Source organism: Egretta garzetta, unplaced genomic scaffold (assembly GCF_000687185.1).
Source record: "Egretta garzetta isolate BGI_Z169 unplaced genomic scaffold, ASM68718v1 scaffold148, whole genome shotgun sequence".
NCBI classification, from domain to species: Eukaryota; Metazoa; Chordata; class Aves; order Pelecaniformes; family Ardeidae; genus Egretta; species Egretta garzetta.
In genome coordinates, this window is record NW_009260669.1 from 2,091,072 (window position 1) to 2,117,968 (window position 26,897).

At 37.4% G+C, this 26,897-nt stretch overlaps 1 protein-coding gene across 1 annotated transcript in view; it reads right to left on the reverse strand.

The window, feature by feature from the left end:
• PCLO (piccolo presynaptic cytomatrix protein) overlaps positions 1-26,897 on the reverse strand; it is a gene marked incomplete at its 5' end in the record, with an annotated part of 372,092 nt that overhangs the window by 141,274 nt on the left and 203,921 nt on the right. Inside the window, 2 exons of the mRNA XM_035901092.1 lie at positions 5,324-5,460; positions 11,447-13,652. Coding sequence (XP_035756985.1) covers positions 5,324-5,460; positions 11,447-13,652 — 2,343 coding nt within the window. The remainder of the gene's footprint in view (positions 1-5,323; positions 5,461-11,446; positions 13,653-26,897) is intronic.

The following is a 26,897-nucleotide window of genomic DNA, read 5'->3' on the forward strand; positions in this document are numbered from 1 at the left end:
ATTTTGTGTTTCCAAGAGTTCCAATTGAACTTTCACTAAAGGTGATTTCCCTTCACTTGAATACATGCCAGGGGCTCTGCCTAGCTGTTTATTCCCCCAGTTACCCCAGTAAAGATGCAGAGGGACCCCACTGAAGGCACACAATCGCAACAAATTGATCTGTTGTAGATCTGAGCTAGGGCGCAGAAGGGGCTGTCCCTCCGCTGCAAGGCTGCAGCGTTGGAGGACGTGTAAGGTGACTTGAACACGTTTATTTGCTACAAAGACCACAGATTCCTGACATCTGTCCTTGCCATGGAGATCCTTTTCTCACCTTTCTGGGAGCATTCAGTATACTTGAGCAATAATTCTTGGAGCTCAGCACTGGTAATACTATCCTCTCCTGATCGCAGACACATTTTGACTCTCCAGCATTATCTTCCCTCCGACTGTGCTCTCTGAGTTGACATGGGACTCGGGTCATATTTTTCTGCACATTACTCAGCGGGCCCTTGGGGGCTGCATCCCAGTGAGTGAGATGAGAACTGGACTACAAAGCCTTTCCTCCAGGAATTTAAGCTCTGGTCACATGTTTCATGGTATTAGCTCACAGCCCCTCCAAAAAATGGAATGAATGGCAAATAAATATGCTGAGGTTTTATAACACTGTTACAGAAAATCAGTTTGAATATACACTTCATTTCTCTTATACTTTTTGTTTGATAAAGAAACTCCATGGAAGCCTCATATAAGGGACTTCTGTAAGGTAAAGAGGACAATTAAGAAGAGTAAATTTCTTTAATGTTTTATTTAAGAACTAAAATGCATCAAGTGTATTTTAGTATTCCAGCCAAAAAGTCCATAGCAACACCTATAACATATTAACTGGGCTTTGGATCAGATCAACACAGCCACAGCAATTTCTGTTTCTACATAGTGCTGCACCTCCTCTTCCACCAAAATCTTAGACAGGGCCTGGTAAGGTGAACCACAGCAGCTATACCTGGCTGCAGTCCTTTAGGAAACACAGTCTGCACGGGAAATTTTATCTGAGTTAGGTATCCAAGAACACAACAGTGGATGCTCAAGGTGATGGGTTAGAGATCATCTACCCTAATTTCCAAATACCACAGACTTTGCACAAGCGTACAAGCCCTGTGAAAGCTGGCACCAGGAATTTCCACAGCTAAGGTAATCCTGCCCTTGGAACCCCTACATCTCCTCTGTGCAGAGCAAGAACGTGAAGTTCTCCAGAAATCCTAAAGGTGGAAAATTTTCTCTACTGATAGATCCTTGATGACTGAGGTATTTTGCAAAAGAAGCATTGGAGAAAAACTTAACAACTACAGTGTTCCTACTCATTAATAAATTGAAAAGTGAGGGGCCTTTGCTTCTGCGATTAAGTCAGTACCGAACTCTTGACTTCTGATTTAGAAGTCATTCTGGCACGCAGCGAGAATAACATTGCTGGGTGACTAAAAATGAGAAACTGCTAAATTCTGTCTTGAATTGCAGTGAGGGGGTGGCTAACAATTCACACATTGGATTAGCTATTTTAACAATGACACGAAATTTGGAAATGTCCTGTTTCTCATCATATTACCAGAGAACCTGAATCACCAAGTGCACACACACACACACTCAGCCCCAAACTCAGAAAGCAGTTTACTACAAATTAAAATGAAATCTCCTTGCTAGTTGGAAAACATTCAAAACTAAGCAGTGTGGACTTAAATGTGGAACAAAAGTTTGCAGGTAGCCTTCTGGATCTCTGTCACAGACAGTGTTTTCTCATTTTAACCCCATTGCTCACCTTAAGACCCATTTTTTCATCAATTTAATATTCAAGTATCCCTAAAAAGACATGAGTTAAATGGTGTTTCAAGGGAATGGTACAGATCTGTGAACCACAACAAGCATATACTTTTTGAAGGCCTTTAGAAACAGGGGATTAACTTTCAAAAGGTTGCATGTCTAGAGCCCTTGCCTTCTTCTTGTGCTTCGAAAACTGTTGCCAAAGTGAACTGATGATGATATACTGGTATTATGATGTATTTGAGATTTTGTTATTCATTTAGGGCTTAAAAAGACCCACCTATGATCACTGGAAGTTCTGTATTGTTAAAGCTCTCACTGAGAAGCTACTTATCTTCTGCTAACATACTCTCACTGTCCACCTCCTTGTCACAATCTCTTACTCCCGTGGCACCTCCTCCTACTGTTCCTCCCCAGTCTGTTTGAAATAGCCAGTTTAGTTCAGGATATACAAATAATTTTCACAGAAAATAATCATAAAAAGAGCCTTGATGCCTGGACATTTAAAGAAGTTGTAGGTCAAGTGGCAGCAACCAAGCAAACTGTTGAGGTCAACAGGGATCAGTGAGAAATATGCAATAGATTATGTATTTATTAGGTTTAAGCCATGTTTACCCTCCTCAGGTAAGCAGTTCAGAACCACTATATTGGGAAACAGCTATTAAAATACTAAACTGCACTGCAATTTAATGTGAATTAAGAATACTATGTAGTACCACAGACGTTGCTATAGAAACAAATATATTTTAATATTAATAATATGGTATGTGAGCTTAATCTGCTAGGTTTAAGAAATCCATGGAAACCTGGAAGTTCGGCATTATCACTCTGCTGCATTCTTGCTTCAAAAGCACAGGGTTGTGCTTTATTTATTACCTTTAATTGTACAAGCTCTGTGGGACATAATCAAGCAGTTCTGGTTTCACCTAGTAAGGAAACTGATGTTTCACACATATCAAACAAAATCTTCTGGAATACAAATACCGTAATGGCCAGTAAAATATTCACATTTTTTACAAAGAAGAAAATACACATGGAAAATCTACAGTGGGTAAGTGTACCTAGAAACTTTGACTGATACATTACAAGCAGATTAGTGTTACTGATGCAAATATTTCCTTTTGTGGCTGTTTTGCCCTCAATTCAGGATATTAAAGGAGTTGTCGTGGCTTAATTACTATGCTGTCATCCTAACTGATTTCAGGAAAGCCTCTGAACAAAGCAAGCTCTGGGTGAAGGTGGACCTGTTCAGATGGCCAGAATGAAGAATAATTTGCCATTTTTCACTCCAGAAGTACATTATGCTTGGACTCCACAGCTCTCTGTGCAGAACTGAGTTGTGGATACAGGAGACAGAGAGCATGGGACAATAAATTCAGTAACTTTTTTGTTAGAGGAGACACAGGACTGGAAAAGCCTTTAGGGGGTGTTTACTTTGCCTCAGTACACTCATTGGCCTGAAAATGTTTGTTTGACAGCTTTAAAATGTAAAATGAGTGCTAAAAGATAGAGATGCTAATACTGATTTACTTTCTTCTATTGCTAAGTGGTTTACTTTCATAATTCAATGTGGAGCTAATTAAACTTTTTTAAATGGCTCTGACCTTTTTTATCTTGTCTTAAAGTAATTTAATTTCTGCATGTGTCTGAAAATATTTTTTTTTTTAATTTATCTCCAATAAATGTTCACAGGAGGTGTTTAACATACACAAGCTCTGAGTAATATTTTGACAAGTTAGATGATGCAGAGTTGGTGAGAACTGGCATTTCTCTCTTCCGCAGACACATCAGTACTATGTTGGACCAATGGGTCAATTACAGTATCTAACCTGGATGGAAACAGATGAAGAGGGAACTGTTGTAAAGCTTCTCTTCCACACCAGTTTTCTTCTGCAGAGGCTTTACATGGAACAACACAGAATTATTTAGAACAAGTTTACTCTCCAATTTCAATCCCATATTTTACAAAATCTTAAAAAATGCCTTTGGCAAGGTTTTAAATGAAGTGTCTTTATTTCCATATAAACATGGGTATAGCACAACAGCTTCAGGGAGGAAAAAAAAACCCTTCTGGAAATAAACCAAGAAAACAAGAACTCTCAGGCCCCTTAACCTTGTTCCTGAAAAATTTTGATCAGAGTCTTTCAACTGGTCCTAGTGTAGTGCTATTTATGTGAGAGAAAAAACAACGATCGGACTTCTGTGATTAGTAACTCACCCTGCAACTGTTTCCCAGGCCCAAAGCTCTAGAGTGCTAGAAGTTAAATACATCTTACTAACCACCTCCACATCACAGAGCTCAGGATAACACTAACCCTTTTCTTGGACAAACCTGATATTCAAAGCAAATTTTTAATTTTAGATTGTGATGCTGAAATGGTCAAATACAATTATGTGTGCTCAGAATAACACATGTTTCTTATGAGGATTAAAGTGCTTAGATAGGCAGGTTTTTTATCTATATCCAGTGATATTAAGAGTTGTGAAGACTCTAAAACAGCCTTTATCCTGCAATGAAGTTGGTTCATACAGTGAGTCATTTGAACAGTTTCCTGTCAGACTTGTATCATATAAAACCCTCTTTCTCAACAAGAAATGGGTAGGCTCAGTACAACCTAGGCTGTGTAAATCTCAATATATGCTAAACTAGGGATAGAAAAAGAGAAAAATAAAAATAAATGACAGCTTGCATTGTAAGATATTTGAATGCTTACTTCATAAAATCTACATCCTTACTTCATAAAAATTACATTCTATTGTCAGCGAAAATGCTCACCAGCAAAAAGTTTTGAAGACTGCATGACAGCACGATATTCCTGTTTGTACATTATCTGAGGAATTAACATGAGCAATATAAGCTACTAAGTACCACAAAAGGGCCATGCAATACCTTTTCTGCATTCACTGCATCTCATGGAAAACAATCTCAATCAATCAGTAAAGATGATAACTGAAACAATCAAGTGAAGACCTTAAATATTTGAAATATATCAACTTAATTAATACAAAGAGGGCATGAGATATATACTAAGGTGAACTAGATTTCAAAGTTGGCAAGCTTGAAAAGCAGAATTTGTTATATTTCTTTCTCACTATAATAAATGAAACTCGCTAATTCTTAGATTAATAAAGTTTTGCTGATTTATTCAGCAATTGATCACAGACTGTTGGGATTATACTGACCAACTAAAAGTGGGAACAAGTGTCAACATGATAAAGCAACTCTTTTCCTTAAACTGCTAAAAGATCGGTCTTGAATTTGGATGGGATAAAGCCGATAAGGTAAATTGGGACTAACTGTTTTATTTTTTCTCGTTTTTTTCTTATAACCTTCAAAATTAAAACTGAATTGCAGATGAATGTTACTCTAATTTCTTCATCAAGTACTGATGACAAATACAGGCGCAACAGCACTTCAGCTGAATGTAGCTGGAATTTGATTAATCCTGTAGTCCCTATGCTATTGGACAGTATGATTAAATTGTCAAACATTTATAAAACTAAAGGCAGAGCTTACTTGACAGCTTACTTGATCTTGGTGTTGACTTGGTGGTCGAGAGTGGGACAACTTCTCTGGCAGCCTTCTGTCAAGACCATGTCCATTCTCCAAACGAGATTCCCTGGGCTTGTCAAACCAATCTGTTTCTTCACGACGGAGATGATAGGCTTTGAAAACCAAGGACAGGTCAAATGTTCTGATCCAGTGCTGGGCAAAGGGCAACAATGTGCATTGTGCATAGCAAACATGCATAGTGGTTACTAATTGGCCATGCAGCTAAAGCAAAGTTACAGGTGAGACTTGAGACATTGAACTCAGGCATAATTTAACTGTAAGTGATATAGCAAAGTGAGAAGGTTCTTTTTATGCCAAAACTATGGATATTAAATACCAGAAGAAATGCACTGCCTGGTGCTATAGCCACTTCCTTCTTTCTGCAGTTCAGAAATACACTGCAGATTTCATACATTTCTGAAATGTTTGATGAAAAAAATAGTCAAATTAGTTTCTCTGCAGTAGGCTAGGGAAAAAACCAAACAAACAAACCAAAAATAAAACTCTCAAAATGCAACCTCCACTAATTCCCAAACTTCTGAGCTGAATATTGTTCAAAATATTTTGGAAATAATCTAGAACTACTTATAAGAAAATTGAGACTCCTTTATGAAATCAGTATCATCCCAAATCAAAGAAGATATGAAGCAATCTATACTCTGTTTAATTCTAAGCAGAAATATTGCAAGTGTTCTCATTTTGAATTCCATTCCCTGATTTTGCAGTATGAACCTTCTTTGTGCGTGGAAATTTAGCCAGAATGTTCTTTCTGCAATAATTCTGTAAGACAACTGCTCTTACATTTGCAACGGGTTTTAAACCTGTATAAAATCATTGTGTTAATGCTCTTTGGGGATCAAATAACACCGATTCATTGAAATAATTTTTGCAAACACACATATTTATGCCTACTGACTATTGGGTCAACTGACATAGGTTTCACTCCATTGGGATCCAAAAGGTTTCACTCCGATCCGAATCAGCTCCTTTGTGTTTAATAGTATTTCCACTATAAACCATATAGATTTTCATCTATGATGCCCATCAGTGTAAATCAAATAATGCGCAGCTAATTAGAATGTAATGAAAGTTTGAATTTTATGCTTTAATAAGTGTGATAAATTTGGAATTCAAAGGAAGACAATATCGGTTTCAGCAAAACCACCAGAAATTGCAAACCTTAAATAAAGTCAGTTGTTGCTATAGTAACAACAGTGAATGCAATTGTTCCATGACACAGGAGAGAATTTAAAATGCAAAATGGTAGTGTGCATAATCTTCTCTATTTATTTAAAGTAAACATAAGCTGGTTGGTTTAGCAAATAATTGGAATAAAGTATAATGGGTGTTCTGTTTTTGGCTGCGATAGAATTAATTTTTTTCATAGTAGCTAGCATGGGGCTATGTTTTGGATTTGTGTTGAAAACAGTGTTGATATCATAGGGGTGTTTTTGTTATTACTGAGCAGTGCTGACACAGAGTCAAGGCCTTTTCTGCTCCTCACCCCACCCCACCAGTGAGGAGGCTGGGGGGGCACAAGAATTTGGGAGGGGGCACAGCTGGGACAGCTGACCCCAAATGGTCAAAGGGGTATCCCAGATCATATGACATCATGCTCAGCATATAAAGCTGGGAGAAGAAGAAGGAAGGGGGGGACATTGGGAGTGATGGCGTTTGGCTTCCCAAGTTACCGTCACGCGTGATGGAGCCCTGCTGTCCTGGACATGGCTGAGCACCTGCCTGCCGGTGGGAAGCAGTGAATGAATTCCTTGTTTTGCTTTGCCTGTGCACACGGCTTTTGCTTTCTCTGTTAAACTGTCTTTATCTGAACCCATGAGTTTTCTCACTTTTAGCCTTCTGGTTCTCTCCCCCATCCCACCAGGATGCTTACCTACTGGCTAGAGTTAAACCACAACAATGGGGAAAAGAAGTGTTTTTTCATGACTATTTTATTAAATTTCTCAAAAAAAAAAAAAAAGGAGTAAGATATATGCATGATTTCTGAATAATAATATTTTGTATGTGGTAAAAAGAACCATTCTATGTTATATTAGGCCTTTGGATAATTCTTAATCTTGGTTCTGGTATTATGCGGTCCCTTCCTAACTGTGCACAAATTTAATCTAATACAAAATGGTTTGAAAATGTTATTTAGATCAGCATATAGGAATCAAATAAAAACATTATTAAAGTTTGATGCTTGTCTAGCTAGTGATTAGTTATTGATTAATTGCTCTCAAGAAACCACTATGCTCTAATACACAAATCCTTTATTCTTTACACATGTATGCCAAGTGACTAGTGCCTGCATGTACCAGGCTGGTTCATAACTCCTGCTGACAGAACTTCTCACTGCAGCTTACATGAAGAGCCTAATGCGGTTTTCTGATCCCAGATATTAATGCTGACTATCACAATCCATGTCATTAGCTGAGCAGAAGAAAGAATGATGTTTTTTTTTCTCCTCCTGCTTCAGCTGAAAAAACTTTTGCTGGATTTCTTGTTTAGAAAAGCTAGCACGTGTGTAGAATCCCATGCTGCAGTTCAGACCAGCCTACTTTTTTACCAAACTGTGATGAATGTGCATACTTCATATTAAATTAAAAAAAGGTATGTATGTATGTGTGTATAGACACACATGCCATGTTCATCTGTACATACACACACTCTTGGTTTTGTTTGATTAGTTGGGATTTGTTTCAGCTGGAAACCTGAGAACAACCAAGATGAATCACTGGCGGCCTTAGAGGATATGTTCTTTTTTCTAAGTCTAACAATATGCAGCCAGATGGTTCCACCTGTAAAAAACTCCTCTGGAGCCAATAAGGTCCCATGCTGTTAATCACACACACTTTAACAAGGTGAGACTGGATTCCAGGCTGTGGAGTCCAAGAAGTTTGATCAAAGACCTAGCAGTGATCACTGTAAATCCCAGAGATGAAAAATTATCAAGGGTCAGCTGTGTTGCAGTGATCAGTAGAGTTAATAATGCCACAGACATGTAACAGACACTACTGCTGATGGCAGAGTGCAACTCTGAACCTTCACTAACTTCATGTCCTCAACAGAGAATCAGTAAAGAAGATATTGTCTGCTATTTTCAACTGAAGGGGGTGTGTGGTCAAAACTCAGTGTGCAGCTTGAATTTTCTTCATGTCTTCATACCTTCTAAACTCTATGGTAGAATTAACAAATCAGCATATAAAAGAAAAAAAAAAAAGTCCTCTAGGTGAGAAAAGGTACATTTTATATCTACTCAACTGACGAGCAGGGACTGTTTACATTAATGAAATGGAGCGCTAGCTTCAGCATCCTTGAAAATTAGTACCTTCAACATACTTAACAGTTTGTGGAAACTGTGGCAGCTGTGGGGTTAATAAAGAGCTATTTGCTGTGACAGACTTTTCATGGCACTTGGAACCCTGAGAGAATACCAGGTGTTTTAAAAGCTCAAAATGCTATTTATTTTCAATGGGAACCTGTGGCTGATGTGCTCTTTTGACACTAAAACCATTTTTTAAACCTGTTTGAAGTTTGGAATCCTAGTGTAGGTACTAGTTGTGTGCTGAAGCATGGTTTTAAGATTTGTTACAATATGTAGGTGTACTTAGTGAAAAACAAAAGGTTTGGCCTCAAAGCCCTATTTGTATTCTCTTTTGGTATTTGTTATGGAATGTGACTTATAAAAAATGAACAGAAAGTCAAGCACATCTCTTAATTTGAACTGAAGAAAAACAATTTAAATTTAATACCTTGACTTACATTCACTTTTAAAAGTCTCTTAAAATGAAAAGTCAAGCTTTAGCACAAGAAGAGTTTTCCAAAGATAGTGTTTAAGACTGATTTCTTTTAATGAAATTTCATCAACACTATGCAGCAGTTCTTTAAAGAAAGAGAAAAAGCAAAGAAAATAGTGTTGAAGTGCTGGATGCAACACACCAGAATAGCTGCCCATTGTCAGGGCACTACAGAGAAAAGTGCAGTCCAGAGAAAAGGATGCCAGAACATTCTCAAGAACTGTAATTGCTTCTTTGGAACATTTCTTATCTACATCCAAATTATATGCATTATTTTAAATTCAAGATACTTGCTATTAGACAGCATATTTGAAAATAATGTTATAAAGTGTTTTGATTTCCCAAGACTTTACAGAAAATGGCGCAAAAATAAGCTATTTGCGAAGAAACAAAAGCTTGACAGAAATTACGAAAATCTTGCTGAAAGGGGAAGCCCTGGGGGACGTAGCAATCTAATAAGGAACATGTGATGAGTTAGAATACTTCCTTCTGAAAGCGTGTAACTAAACAGAGACAAATTGAAAACCAAAACGTATTCAACCTAAAATGTAACATGAATGTCTTGTACAAATATGTAACAGAAACAATGCACTGTAGTGCAGAAATAAAATTCCCTATGACCTGTTTATATGAGGTAGAATAGCACCAAATAGGCTCTTTTTTGGTCCAGTTTGGTTCTCAGTTTTCAGGAGGAAAAGTCCTGTGTCTTTCACAATGTGACCCTAGGATAACCCTTAAAAGTCACAAGTTGAGTTGAGACAAGATAACATCTACTTATTTAAGAAGAATGATATGAGTTGCAACTTGAGGAGTCCCTCTCAACTGCCTTCAGATATAATTATAGGACTCTCTGTGCTAATAATTTGAAGAATAGTGAAAACACTTAAACTTCTGATAACAATCAAATCCTGAACTTCTCCTGAAACACAGACTTTATGAGGGAGTTGTAAAGATCTAAGAAATATGAAAGGAAACTTACAGAACAAACCCCTTCAATATATTGTTGTATCAGGAAGGCAAATAGATTCAATTTTCTAATGCTTACGAAAGATTCAGCATGTAAAAAAACAATAATGCAATAATGAACATTGAAGCTACTATAAACCTGAAAAATGAACCATACTACTTCATAATCATGCAAATGTGTCTTTTGAGACAATCATTGCCATTTACAGACAATATAGCGCATGCAGTCTCTTTTATTGTGCAGTAAATACACATAAGAAAAAGTTAAGGGAGCGCATACAGTTTTGAACATATTAATTTCATTTTCTTTCAAACTGTCTTTATGATTTTTAAACAATTTAGAATATATTAAGTCTGAACTGACTCAAACAAAACTAATACATAATTTGCAATTATTTAGTACTCAACATCATATTTAACATTCTACTGTACTTATTCAGAAGAAACATTTTTAATTGCACCATTTGTAATACATCAGAAAGGTTCCTTTCATGAACCTAAGTTAGATAAACTCTTGTGCTTATTTGGCAGACATACTGTATGGGGTGCATATAAAACCAGCTACGCTGCATCCATCCATCAATGGAAGTAAAATACTTTATGCACGTTTATTGAAGGGTGAGATTGTCTTGCACCGTCCAATTGACAATTTATCTTACATCATCACAATTCGGAATGCACACAAGTCCACGTGACAGAATGCTTTCAACAAACCATACATAGAACGTTATTTTGCTATCACATTAAGCTCTATGTGTTAGCTCTAACATACAATATGTAGTTAATGAGCATACTATTTCTATAGAAACGCAGATCTAAAGTGGTGCATCAGGGAATGGAATTATCAGTTCCTGAATTCTATAATGAAATTCCATGCAAATAAAATTACTAGTTTTTAGAGATTTGGGAGATTATTTCCAAATCCCAACAAAAACTATTGCAAATAAGTTCAATGATTCAGTCACTGGAGAAGGCTCCACATAAAGACTAATGGTAGGGTCTGTATTGTGCATGGAATACTCTACACAGTATCATTACAGAAGTAGACATCAAAAAGTGAAAAGGAAAATGCACAAGCAAAACAAAAGGAAAGTAAATCAACAATACAGTGAGCATGCTAGAATAGCTTAACACCATCCAGAAACTGCTGTTAGAGTAAAATAAAAAATACCAAATAAAACAAAACAAATCAAACCCCAAAAATGTAGATACACAAAAGATGCACCAAGGAACAGGAAAAAGAACAAGTCTTTGAAGTATAACAAAAATTAGACACATGCATAGAAATGAGGATTTGCATTGTGATAGTAAGATACCAGTCTGAGGCCTAATTTACCTTCACTGTCTGACATGGCATGCTGGAAGTCATCCATGATGAAGGCTATATCTCGATCATAGCCTCGAGTCCGTGATTCCTCCCTCATATGTTGCTGGACCTCAGGTAATGAATGGCTCGATCCAAACTGGTCCCTGGTATCTGCAGATATTGGTGGCAAGGGTCCAGCAGCTGCTCTTGCCATTCCCATTGGCTGGCCAACGGGACTTAGTGGGCTCTCTTCCTCTGAGTTCTGCGCTACTATTGGGATCCTTCCCCTGCTTTGGCTAATAGGTAGACTGGTGGGTTTAGCTCTTCCAGAAGGTGCTGCATGGCTAAAGGAAACATCTAAGGGTTCAGCTTCTTGGGCTTTCAGTCTTAAAGAAGAACTGGAAGAATCCCTTTTCAATGACAAATCAAGCCCATAAACTGAGGAGGGTCTAGATGAGGGCCTAGATCTACTACCACTGCTATAAGACTTGTCTGCTTCATCTTGTAATGTGGATCTCATTGTTGGACCTAGTGCCGTCCCAAGGCCTGCTCCAATGGATGAAGTCAGTGGTGGCCCCATGTATTTCTGTTGGTCAGTGATGTTTTTTCTAAGGCCAAAAGTGATATCATCCTGAAGAAGCCTTGCCCTAGTAGTAATTCCCCCAAGTGTTGAAGTGCTAGAAGTCATATAGCTTGAATAGTCAGGCTCAAGGTCTCTGCTTTCTTGGATAGGTGAAAACTTTGTTAGTTTGGGATCTATCAAAGCTTTCTTGTGTTTTGACTGTTTCTGATAAAGGAGGGCTGCTGGGAGCTGCTTAGCAGCCTGCTTCTCAAGAGTAAGCCTACCTATGCTATATTTCTCAGATTTTGGAAAATGCCTGTAGCTGCCCTCCGCATGGTAATACTGTGACAGGCCAGCCAGATGATCAAGACTTTCTGCACCTCTACGGAACTCTTGTTTTATCTGGTGTTTCAGAAGTTTGAGCTCATAAGGGTCCTCCATTGGGTCTTCATCAGCTTTAACATAGGAATGTAACCTAGAAGTCTGCAGTGGTGCTAGGAAGTCTGACACTTCTTGTGCTCTCCTGGCTTCAGTTGTCCGAAGCAGTCGATCTGTTTTGGTCAGATCTTTCTCGTGGAGGCTAAAACTGGAACCAAGTGCTCCTGTTCCTTTAGTAAGTTCTCCTATATCATCAATCAGCACATAATTTCGGGGTGTATGGTGGTGGTCTATATCTGCATAGAATGAATCTGCAGATATGCTTGATATAGGGCTGCTTGCTATGCTGTTTCTCTCGTCTAGCCCTATCCTTAAGTCCAAGGTAGAGTATTTACTGCCCAGCTGGGAAACTGCGTAATTATTGTCAGTTGAAACTGGTGCTATCATGAGAGGCTGATTGCGAATTACATCATAGTTTGTTGTTATCTTAGGCTCTAAATATAATGTGGTTTGTCTTGGCTTTGGCTGTATCACCATCATCTGTGATGGGAGTTGATATGATGGCTGTTGAGATGGTGGAGGTTGAGCCTGTGGAGTAAAGGACATAGTAGCTCCTGTTTGGAAAGCTGTCTGGGTCTGATAGGGTGAAACCTGCTGGTGATACAAAGGCTGCTGTTGTTGGTAATGTGATTGCTGTGTGAACTGAGTTGGTGCTTGAGTTGGCAGGGCAGGAGATGAATACTGATATTGAGCATATGGGCTTGTAGCAGGGGCAAACTGTGTTTCTGGCTGGGTTTGTGGTGGCATAAACTGGTTAAATTCTGTCTGGGGTGCAGTACGTGGTCTTTCCAAGCCGTGCTGAGTTTCTATTCTGGTTGACCTGGTATTATTAACTTCACTGTCTGACATATAATCACGTTCTTCTGCTACTCCTTGGAGATAGGCACGCTCTCTCTTTTCTCTTTCTTTTAGTAAGGCTTCTTTCCTCCTATTAATGCCCATTTCCAGGTATCTCAGCTTGGCATCTATTTCTTTTTCCTCCTCATCTAGCTCTGCTTGCTTCTTCCTAAGTTTGGCTGATTCACGTTCGACCAGATCCAATTCCCTGTCTATATCCTGAAGAATTTTGGCTCTAGCCATAGTGTTGGTCCTACAAATCCTCCTGCGTGAAACAGATCCCACAGAAGTGTATGGTGACTGAGTTCCTGTTGTTGCTTCCTCTGGAGGTGGGTTGGGCAGAGTCCTCTTCACCTTCTTTTGAGTGCCTGATGGAGTTATGCTTGAAGAACCTTTTGTCTGCAACAGAAGAAACAAGAATGAATCACTATTCTGGAGGCTGGATTGCAAATTAATCACGAGCTGTTCAAATTTTTTTCATGGTACGGCTTCATATCTTAACCCCATACTTTCTCTCACAGAGAGGAAGCTTGTGGTATCTGTGAATAAGCAGTGGAAAACAGCATGAAAAAATGCTGGCAGTCTGCTACAGGTCAGGAAAATTAGCAATCTAATGCAAAATAAGGGTGACACTCACTAGATCTTTGTTTAGCCTAAGATTGAAAAATCTGCTTTACATTCCTGAAGTTGAATTCACTGTAATTTAAAAGGTTTGGTTTTTTTTAATCTCTGTATGCTAATATATAAACGTATATGATGCACGTGTATGTGGGACGGGAATATATATAAACCTACACACCTTCCTTTTATATAACATTTAATAGAAATATATGTATAATTATAAATGTATATTTGTATGTATATACATATTAATACATAAATATATGCAAAATCTGTACAATCAAATAGAATTCTCTGAGCCAGACAGTGAGCGCATACTGAGCAGCTATAACTTGTACTGAAATCCAGACACCACAGCAGGACTTTCTGGTGCCAACACATTTGGTACAACAGGTAGTTCTTAGTCCACCTTGTCATTTTTGCCTCATCTCTGCTGTTACATATATCTGTTATATAATCTTTCAGGGAAGATCCTTGTGCTTTACAAAAGTGGTGTGAGCTTTCTTCAGTTCACTGAAGACTTTCTTAAATGAAATTTGTTCCAGTTCCAAAGCTACAGCTTAGAACTTTAAAAAAGTTAAGCAGTATGAAAATATAGGAATCTAGTTCAGTCCAGATGTCCATAATTCCCCACGGTTAAGGGTAGAAGGGGGATTCACCCTGATCTAGGAGAAGTAGCTACCGTGGGCTTTCGAGTCCCTCTTGGGGGTGCCTATCTCTCTACATCAACTTCAATGCAACTGGTTAGATACAATCTAAATTACATCCTAAATTATTAGGGTTTTTGAAAAGTTCTTTCAAGTTTTGAAGTAAATTTAGGCTCCCACAAAATGTAGATACATTAAGACGTGGGACTTGAATGCTTTTGAAATTGTATCCTATCTCCCCAATAGCTTCTTATGGATTTTGCCTTAGTAAAGGAAAAGGGACTGGCCTATAGATACACACTAAAAATAATCACCTCAGCCATTACAGAATGCAGCCATGTTAATAGCAAAATATGGAAATGCTTTAGCACAGTTTAATAAGGGAAGTAAAAAGGATATTAACCAACTGCATTCTTCTGTCTCTGCAGGCAAGCACAGCACTTTAGCAAGGATTAATTCTTATTAATTAAAAATGGAATTTCTTCTGAAATAAATGCTACTTCACTCAGATAAGAAGTCAACAAGATTAATTTTAATTAGCATTTAAAAAATCATTATTTTTTCTGTTTATTCTAATATGTCATCAACAAATTGTAAAAGTTTTTAAAAACTGTTGACAACCCTCTTTTGCTGCTTTCCTGTTACCTAACCTTAGCAAATCACAATAATCAAGACATAATTTGTCATGGATCTTTAAAGAAACATTCACTACCTTTTCAAGTACCATTTAAGCTCTTTTCGTTCTCTTCATCTAATTTTCATCAACTTTTGCATGTTTCAGATTTCAGTAAATGCAATTTAATTTTGTTTTCAGCTTCCTGTGGCCATTTCCCAAACCCATGTTGTGCCAACAAATCAAAGAGACTAATTTTCTCCTGCTCAGTGTGTACTTACAATCAAAGAGAAATTAATCAGCTACAGTAGGTCTACTTGGCTATTAATTTATATTGTAATTTTAGTCCAATACCACTGTTATTTCCCCCTCCCAAACTGAAACAGCAATCACAGATGGTGAAGCAGTCACAGATGGTCACTGGTATTGGGGAAGAGCTATTAATAACATACTCATTAAAAGGTCTATAATACTTTATGGAATTATTATTTTTAGATGACAGTTAAGTTGCTGATGAATAAATCCCAATGTCAGCTTATAATGCATTTTATAAAAAAAAAATCTCTTTATATATTTGTCTACATATAAAGCAGCTCAGACTAATAGACACCACAGGAAGATGTACCACTTGCTTTTGAAAAAGTATTGATAACTGCTAGTTCTCAGCTGCTATTCTCACAAAAGGCAAGTCTTAATTATTTTTAATTGATATTTACATTGGGATAACAAAAAATAACTATGATATTTTAGCACTGTGATGAAATCTGTGGGGTTTTTTTCTTCTTCATGGATATTCTCATCATCAGTTACACTAGCATGCTACCTGGGAACTGAGTTAATAGATTTAAGGGAAGTTCAACTGCAGTATTTTGGCAAGTAACTTTAGAGTAGCTGTTAAATTTAGTTTTTGCATTTCCTTTGAAATTGTTAGCTAGCAAGAAAAAAAGACAAGCTAGATCTTCACCAAATTCTAAGCTCTTTATCACAAGGAATTGGGATTGGAAAGGCACATTTGTGCTGTCTAGCCCCATCCCTGTATTTTTGGTCCCTGTAACACATTTATAATATTATGCTCATTTTAGGTTTAAGTGCCCAAAGGAAAGATGGGGCAGAAAGATGGTGCATGAGACTACTGTGGAGCCAAATAAAAAACCCTATCAAATACAGGCAGGCATTCTTAGGCCTTACAGTTACTGGTTAAAAGTTGGGTTAAGTATCAGACAGGTGACCTTAGCAAGCTCTCTGATTGAATAAGCCATGAAGTTCTCTACCGTATTTTATCACATTTTCCACGTTCTTCATTCTAACCCTTTTACTTCTCACTGTCTACTATCACCTTCAGTAACTTAAAAATCATTTTGTGTTTAGCAAATGATCACTCTAAACACTGACTGTAAATCTCAAAAATTAGAAGTTAATTATTCTGTTTCTTGTTTCACCATGACAGCCTTAAAAACTTCATTATTTATTGCTGACCCTTGTACATGGCAAGAATTTCACAGTACTCTGGAAGATCCCTTCAGGATGGACACAATGGTAATCACAACTGCTTCTGAGGCAAAGCTGACCTTGCTAAAATAAGCCCAAAGCATCTGCTTGAGATAAAGCTACAGATATGTTCTCCCAAATACTACAAAGAACTGAGGAAGAAACAATCTTCCCCTTCTCCCAGCAATTTTTAAGCTTAACAACGTTTTGCCAACACAAATAGGAGAAGAGCGCAGTTCAGTCTTGCAGTTCAATGACAGAATAACATCATAGTGAGGAACTCAAAACACAGAGCTGAAGGTTGCGTGGAAACAGATTTAGCAAAACCTTCCTTTTCTGCCTTGCCAATATACATTAGACCTGGCGTGCTTTATCTCACGAGTTTTAATTTTCAGAGGTCATCTGAACAAAGGCTTGTGAACTCTGTTAAATTGCATGGTGACTTTGGAATAATTCCTTTTGAGATGACCATTCTATTTCTTGTGAATCTTTGTGAAAATACTTTTTTTCTGCCTATTTTTGTCTCGTTCAATTTGATGGCATTGCTGACAAGGCCAACCCACTACAAGAAACAGTCAAACACTAGGAAATACTCATAAGTTCCACTGCTTTTTATCTGTTTTAAGGAGATAGTTTACTTCAGGGGACTGAATGGCTCGGGAGATCTGTGATCAATTTCTACCTCTAAATACTGTATTTGGTTCTCGTTATTCAATCTTTCTCCTCCTCTTCTCAACTGAATTTGTTTGAATATGATATGGTGGTGTTCTTGGATTCTCCTCTCTATTCATCCAGACATGCTTGGATATTAGCTTCATTTGCTCAAAGAACTCAGCAATCACACTTGGGCATACAACTCTTACACACTTCCTGCATCTTTTGATTTTTAGTAGCAAATATGTAACCCTCATTACTCATTGTTATTTTAACACTTTCTGTGATCACAACACAAACAAACTTAAACTTCTTCTCTCCTCTTTAGAGCTGACAAATCCTGCAAATAATGTACACAATATGTATACATACGTGCATATGCACAAACCAATTACAATTGTAATGACAGCATTCTTCTTAGTTTGCCACCACTACGTAACAGACACAGTGAAGTTAGCTTACCTACAGTCTATGATGCTATGAAAAAGCAAAAGTAAAGTGGGTTATAGCTGAAGCCGCAATCCTCTGAAGACTCAACAGCATGGTGGAAAGCCTGTTCTATACCCTAGAGGAACAAAACCTTACCCTCTGCAGGCTAGGGTTTTCTGAAGCATCTGATGTTTACTTGCAACAGCCTTGAAATGTCAGCAGAAAGTTGGCTGTCCCCCGATTACCAGAAAAATGATGCAAATATTTTTTTGTCTTCAAACAAAGACTGTGGAGTTAATAAGCTTGCTCAGCAAACTCACGGCTAGCATCAGTCAGAGAGATGCACACTGATGTGTTAAATGAAATTACTGGCAATAAAACGTTTGCATCTAGAAAAGATATCAAGCAATGAAGGGACAGAAATTACTCTCCTATTCAGAAAAGAGGTCACTTTAGGTGGGGACCAATGCAGATTACTCAGGCAGCGATGGGGTGGAAGGTGAAGCCTATGGTGTAGCTCTCTGTGTTCCATCTCTCTCAGCTGGGCTTTTTCATGTATCAAAACCCTCTCCAAATGCAATCTCTCCAACCCCCCAAAACTCTCAGTAAGAACTGCAATTGTAATGAAGCTCCTCTACTTATAGAGGGTTGGTATGTGCTACTTGGTATTATGGTATGTGCTCTTCATTCTTAGAAATGCATCAGTAAGAACACTTAGAAAATTTGGCAATTCATTACTTTAAGCATTCATTTTAATTAAAATAATTTATGAAAATCAGTTGTCATTCATTAAGGACCTTTCAGTAATTTAACAGTATCTTTAAAATTGCTTGTAAATGAAACCTAATCCTAAAACCCACTAACATGATACACTAATATTAGATTACTTCATTGTAAGTATGGAATCCTTAACTGTGTCTTCTTGTAGGATGCATAGAGAGATACTGGACAAGGTTTTGTAGCTCGTCCTGTGCAAAAAAAATATTTTTTTGTGTAAGTTTTTGTATAGACCCTTCTGGACTTAATATAAAATTATGTGGTAACCACAGGTTAGAGAGGAACAGCTTTGTTACCCTTAGCAACAAACATTAGAGCAAGAATATTGAGAAACTTCCCTCCACTGGCCAAGGCTGACAATAGGGTCACTTTTATGGCATGAAGAACCGCAGAGTGTGGGGACCTACCTCTGAAGCCAACAGGTAAAGAGAAGCAGATGAATTGTGCATGGTAATAAAAATATATTAGAACATGTATTTATAAAAGCTAGTCTCATCAGCAGTGCTGAGAATGGAGCAATACATGCTCTGAACAAATTCTAACCATCAGTAAAACCCTATCAGCCAACCTGTTCTGCCTTGCCTTGCGTGTCATTGCTGGCAAGGGGAGTGGAAGATGAAGTTGAGGAGATGAATTTGGCCTTGCGTATGGGAGGAAAATACCCTGCTTCATGAGTAGTATACTAGAGCTTTCCTTTAATGTAACTCTTGTCCTTTTCTTTTCTGCAAGTATTTTGCTCTGGGGACTGAGCAGTCAGGCAGAAAACTAGTTTCTAAATCACTACACAGCAGCACTGAGATGCCAGTCAGTTTGATTTTCTCATGTGTTTCTTTTTTTTCTCCCCACTCCTTTGGAGGCTTTGTAAAGATAAATTTCTCTTCTATTAAAACCAATACAAAATTTTTAGAAACAGTCCACTCCAACACAATAAGCATTTTTCAGAGTTTTTTTTTATTTCATTCGTGTCAGTCACTCATTCCTCAGATGAGCACTTCTGTACTTTCCATCCTCTAGCTCCTTTCATTTTCTCTGTGAAATTGTTTGAAATTGCCATTTTCACTTCAAATGCAAGGGGAACAGCACAGTGCGCTTCCTAACAGCTGACGTGACATGAGGTATCAACTTCTTTCCTCATTTAAACACATAAAAGGCCATATGCTTCTTTTCATCTTGAGGGGAGAAAGGAGAAATTCAATGGAAATTTGATATGCAAACTACAGACAGATGTGGCCCTTATGCAGTGATTTTCAAAGGGATCTAAACCTACATTTAATCTACTTTATGGGAGTAGGCATAATAGTTGTTCTCAATCACAGTTGTGCTCAGTCGCTTGCAGACTCACCAATTTGTAATTCATTTGGAACAGGACTGACAACTTTTGCTTATAAGGGCAACAGGGCAATTCCCTCCTCAATTTATACTGGTAACAATGAGGAACAGCAGTTTAAATCAGCAGAAATACATCAGTGGAAAATCAATTTGTGAGAAGAATGAAATCCAATGTTTTGAAACTTTGGCTTTAAATATTGCAACTGGAACAGTACTCCATATGTGTGCATTTAACTGATTTCAGACAACACACATTGTTCACAAGCTTATGTTTTCATTTCCTCTGCTTATATCTCCAAACAATATCTATAATGTTGGCTTTTTCTGCTCGCTGAACACACAGCAGTGAATTTACCTGTTCCCCTTAGTACAATTCAATACTGTTTGTAAATTTTTTTCTTTAGTAGCTTATGCCTTATACAAAATGGAAACATTTCTGGCTACCTCATATAGTAACATTATCTTCAAAACTCACCTGAAAACAATTATTTTCTTTTTTTATTCTTCATTTCTTTTTCCCTCTGCTATTCTTTGCTATTTATCTTTGTAATCACGTTACTTATCTTTGCAAAGTGTTCTGGGATACAAGATTATATGAGAGATTCGCTGTCCAATTATATTAAATGTATACAGAACTACATGTATCTCAGTTCCTTTACAATGGAAAAAAAATCTCTGGCAGATTGATTCAGACAATGGGCATCTGTCAAGCTAACAGAAAGAGTCTAATTTTCAGCATTGAGCACTGCTTCTGCACTGAAATCTATGTACCAAATGGGCTCAATATTTTTCCCACTATTCAATCTCTGGAAAAGAAAAAAAAAAGGGGGGGGGGGGGGGGGATGGGGAAAAGGAACTGGAAGATGTAAAGGAGAGAAGAAAGGAAAAAAAACTGTCCTCAAAACAGAAGAATATGGTGAGAATTTATTTTCTGAATGACAAATACAGATTTCATACTTTGCTATAAACAGCTTATAAACATTGTGAGAAATATATAGCTGCTATGTAGGCAACATCTACTGATGCTTGTTTGTCTTTATATGCTTTGTACTAAAATATGTTAAATATTCTTAAGTATTCTATTTATGCATCAGTATATTAAAAACTATCAAGGGATGTCACAGAAAGAATGCTATTCTACCACCGCTACAATACTGTGATTTTGGTACCTACTCCAGTTAGTACTCTGAGTGCTATAGTACTATAGCCTTAGTCCAGGACTGAAGCCTGAATCTGATAAAGAATTCAGAATAAATGCTTTTGTTTGTAAATGAAAATCTTTCCTTATTTGTAAGTGACTTGTGAATTTTAAGAAGATAGACCAACTTTTGTTTCAAAGAAAAAAGGATCCAAATGAATGGATTTATCTAGAAGCTATCTTCCTCAGGACTCATGGAAGTTTCTGAAGAGGAGGTTTCTGAAGCATGTTCTGCTTTGACAACACAAAAGGTTACAAAATAAATGACAAAGCAGTGGATAAGGTATATGGAACGCTATGTACTGCATAACAGCAAGTTGGACAAGAGAAAGATTCACTAGATTAATGGCAAAGCCAGAAGTGCTATGAGGTAGCTGCTTAACAAGATCAAGACAAAGTCTGTAGATTTGTGGTGATTACTTACTATACTATAACATAGTGTACTACACTGTAACATAATTAGTGTTTCTTAACCAATCATCACTTCTTTTTTTCCCCCTATTGTTTCACTGACAGTCTAAGAGGCATTTTACATAAATATAGAACTGTAGGTACTCAGAACTTCTCAGCCTCACCTGTGGAAGGTTATCAAAAGTTCTGTGAAGTGCATGGACCGCTCATGCCTGTGCTGGGTTAAGATACAAATGTTTGCACATGATGTGCCCTGTCTCCAGCACAGCCTGGTTTTGGATTTAACTAATGGCACAGAGCTGTACCTCAGAAATATGTTCTGATAGAGCAGCGATGTGATTCTTTCATTGGCAATTCCAAACAGTTATATTAAAGGATATTGTACCAAAGTATTAATTGTTAACTTTGGGATTAGTTGATCATGAAGCTATTTGCGGCAGCAAAAAAAAAAAGCCATCAGTCACCCTCATCTTGGAATGATGAAGCCCTTGGAATAAATCTCTTTGCACATAATGCAACATCCTTAGCATGGGCTCATTCACTTATAGTAATTAGTAATACACTGTTTCTCACCATGTAACACACGGATCCTTACATGTCATTCCCCTCAGAAAAATAAATTTTATTTGAAACTCAGATCTCAGGTATGGAAAATTTTGCCGGATTATAGAGTTTTTTCCCAGTCAACGAGAACATACTTTAAATTCTCTTCTTTTGCAATCTAACTGAGAATCCTGGCCAGAAAATACTGGTGAGAAAAATTCAGAACAGTTTATACTTATCAGTAGGATATGCATATGCTGAATTAACACCATCTGTTTTCAACTGATATCAGACTACTTTGCAACTTTCAGCTACAATTAAAGAAAAAAATAAAAACCAACACGAAACCTCCCTCTATCTCTGAAACAAAGGAAATATTAATCTTGTTTTACAGGAAAAAAACAAACAAACAAAAAAGGTGTGAGAAAATCTTGGCTGTTTCTGCCTCTCCTCCACTACTGACTTCCTCCAAAGAATGGTAGCTGATGAGACTCCCCATGCTGTGCCACAGCCCTTGTTTATTCACAAGAGTGAGGATTCATCTGCCCAAAAGCAGACATAATGTACAGGCTAATCTGAGCTAGTCCTCCAGACTACTGAACTGCAAAGAAGTGCAATTTTTCTTCAGCTCACTCCATAATCACACCTGTTTCTTTTACTGACTGCAGAAACAGCTGCATCTAACACAGATGTCACCTGGAAATGTTTCAGGATAGAGGAGGTCAGTCCCACTCCTAGCAACTGCAGCAGTTTGAATTCCTGCTTTTGGCTCTTCATGCGGGATCTGTTTTGTAGCAGAGTTTTAATCCTTTTCTCCGTGCAGGAATCTTGCCACCTCTGCAATTCTTCAGAAATGACACCTCTCCTCAGCAATCAAAGGCTCTGGGCTTGGCTCAGTTTGATCGTTCAGGCAGTATTTATTTTATTCTTTGCTCATGATGCTTTGCTTCCCTGGTCTAAGATTAAAGGTGGCAGAGTGAGCAGAGCCCTGATTAACCACTTTCTCTAAAACGTGGTTCATGCTGGGGAACAATGGCTGTGTAACTCCTGCTGTAAGGCACAGATTAGACAAACTCACCAAGTGCCTAACTGCTTAATTCAGGCTTTTCTATAAGCATCACAGCTAAGACTTCTCTTTGTCCTTTTTGCTTAGCCCTGCCTTCATCCACAGTGCTGTGCACCTGCAGAACAGTCTCCATCAAATTTCCTTCCCCCTCTTTCCAAAGTGCCTTAAAATTTACCAGTGCAATATATTCTATTGCAGAAAAAACATATTTCTCACTCTTCTTTGGTACCATGTATAGCTCTGTAAGGCTTTTCAAGTTCTGTAAGGACCAATATCCCAGCATTACACACTAGAATAGAATAGAAACAAAAGGCACAATAGAAACGAAAGGAAGGGGCTTTTCAAGTTCTGTAAGGACCAATAGTCCTTCATGGTGGTTACACAGTTGTCAAAATCCCAGCATTACACACTAGAATACTAGAAACAAAAGGCACAATAGAAACGAAAGGAAGTTTGTGAAACCCTCTTTGGTCACTGACACCAGGCTTCACTCCATTCCAACAACTCCTCAGCTTTCTGGTCTGCAGCAAATTCTGCATATTCCCCTCTGCCTCAGCTGCTTTCTCCATCAGCTTGGGTTGTGAGTCCATTTCTCTTCTCTGCAGTTTCTCAGTATCTCCCTGAACTTCTGCCTGAAACTTTTTTGTTTCCCCTCTCCCTCCATCCTTCTTTTTTCCGAAGTATGTGAATTCTCTCCAAAATATGCTCAGTTTCTACCATGGCAGGAGCAATCGCTCTCTCTCTCTCTCTCCCTCCTCTCCCAGCAGCTTCCAGCCAACCCAATCCTCTCCCTTTTTAAAGGAATGCAACTGAACCTGACAACAAACACACAGAATAGATCGTCTGCCACAGATGGCTAAACTTACAAAGTGTGAAAACCACTCACAGTATGTCCAGATTTTCCATTACACTTTTTCTACAGTGAGACACTGTACTAGCCAGACCACACAAAACCCCATATTCCTATTCTTATTATCATATAAGAATGGCATTTCCAGTTTGATATAAACCCATTTCCAAGTGACACAAGTTAAACAAAACCAAATTAACTCCTTCTCCCACCCCACCCCACCCCTTCAAAAAGCTGAAAGCCAATTTTTCAAACAATGCATTAATACTCAAATAAACATATACAGGAATTTGCCATACTGATACAAACCAGATCATCTTCTCATGGAAGAATAACAGTGTTCACTAAGTTACCTACCTACATTTATACATCCTTTTTATTTCAAACAAAAAAATCTTTTAAAAAGCATGAAACCATTTTTTCAGAGGTTATTTTTTCCTATTTTTCTTGTATATCTATTCTATAGTCTGTTTATATTACACCAGATTCAATCCATGGAGCTGGGAAAGAGAAGTGGCAAAAGTCTCATCATCTGAGAGTACTTAAAATCAGACTGAACATCAGCACCAGCTCTTCAACAAAGAAATCTAGTCAAGGCATTCAACTCAGTCTTGATTAGCACAACTGTGAATAGAAATGGGAGAAAGTCCTGATTTTAGAACAATCTCCACCTTTTCTTTTTAAGTATAAATTGATATAATTTTTATACCTGATTGTCTTAGCTATTATTAAACATGGTTTATATGACTAACACTGAAATCTAGATTCATTTTCAGAAAAGGAACTCTTCCACTCCTGGATAAATTCAATCAGATGACAGCCTTGCAGGCAATGTGATATTTAATCAAACTGTCTAGGGTTGGGGAAGAAGAAAGCAGTAACCTTTAATGAATTTTCTTTCTACTATTTTAATAGCAATTATACTATTTTAGAATCATGACCTTCCTCTTTCCATTTCTGCTACTGTGACAAGCAGGACAGGAAGATAGAAATTTGGCAAGCTTACTTTTAAACACTAATGAAGTTAAAAATAATGAAAAGGCTGCAGAAAAACAGAAGTTAATGTGAAAGATGTGCCATTTGCAGTTTCTAAACCTACATTTGTATCAAAAAAGAAGGAGAAACAGAACTAGCACCAACTGCGATGCTTAAAGACACCACATAAAAATGAAAATTCTTATGGTTGACCTGGAACCTAGGGTATACTTTCACTGCAGATACAAAATGAAAAAGGTTCTTTTTCCCCCCTCATTTTCAGAGACCCTATTATTCTTGTTCCAAACCATTCTTTGTCCACTCTAAGTCAAAATAAATCTAAATAAAAAGTAGCTCTACTTGATTACATGCATACGGACTATGCCAATTACCCTAAAAATGCAGTGCACACTGAGTTCTACTACAGAAACACAGGAGATAAACAGTAAAAGATGTTTATAAGATGAGTACATATTTGGGTTGGTTCTTCTCTCTGTTGTTTTTAGGCAATATTCTCACTGTTTCAAAGTTTCTAGACACTAATGAGCCTGAAGTTGATCTTACATAGTAAACCCAGAGTTTACAAATAAAAGAAAATGAATGAAACCCTGAAATGTATATAATCATTCAAATGCACATTCTAGACCACTGGAAGAGGAAGGGCTGAATAATTAGTCCAGACCATTCAAAATGAATGGCTACTGAATACACTACAGACATTTTAACTTCATAAAGTATCAGGCTTTACAGTCTTGTCATTCAATATTTGAGTCCAGATGTATTCATGGAAAGTCAAATGATTGCTCTGAAGGCTCACATAGTCTGATGTTCACTACAGCAGCCTAAGGCACAGTGTATGGATACATCTTCTTACATACAAGAAATGGCAGTATTTATGGGATCAAAGTAGAACCGCTGGATGCAAGTGTGATATGTCAAAGATGTGCTCCTTAAAGACTGAAAAAGGCAGACATGACCAATGGTTTTTAGGTGGTGAGGACGTCAGGAGGAAATATTGTAATACACATCTCCAATGCAACAAAGGGTTAAGAAAACAAAACAAGAACAGTGAAGGCTTTACAGTATCAGGCTAAACAAGACAAGAACACTTATTAGCTAATATTTAGTTGGAAACAAAAAAAAAATTGCTTCTAAAAAACAAGGGTTCTTCTAAATTTTCATTGTACAATGCTAACACCACATATCACAATTAAAAAACAACTTCAGCTAGGTTTATAAAATTCCTATTCATATGGGGATGTACCCTGATATCCCCAAAGTAAGAACCATCCTGGAAAGAAGCCTTTGCTTTTTGAAAACAGCAAGGCAAAGGATGGAAAGAGCCACAGACTTTAAGCAGCTCATTTCTGAAAGTTGCCATTCAGTAACAGTCCATAAGGATATGTTTAATAGTACAGTAGAGGTGAGGAGTGCCTATGTGAAACACTGAATACCTGGATGTTAGCCAGTGTTTTGTGTAGAATAGTTTTGTCATCAGCTCAGCTATGTAAAATTTATGGGTGCAGAGGTTTTGTTTCAGTTTTTCTCATTTCAAGATAAATCTGGTTTTGTGCAAGTCCTAAGACTATTAGCTTTTAAAAGCACCTAGATCTAAATAGCAAATTTAATACAATTATTTTTATTTCATATTTCACAAATTATGAGTATTTTTGCTATTTATTTAAGGCAACCAAAGAAACATCACTTAGCTGAAATATTTTGACCCTTCATCAAAGTTAATGCTTAAGGGAGCTCAGGCTTATTAGCCATTAAATTATTTGCCTCTGAGCTAAGACTGACAAAAGGTTATTGTTTAGCATCAATCATACACTGATTTTATGGCCTGGGACAGCCCAGGATAGAGATCATCAAGTCATTTCCCATGATGAAGATTGCTGTTATTTAATTTCTAAGTAATCAAGGCAGGAACTTAAATGGGTTTTACTTCATTTTCAGATGACAGTATTTATGTTCATAGATCTTTGATAAGTCCATAAACAAAAGTAAACAACCTTTCTATAAGTATTACAGAACGTGTAATAC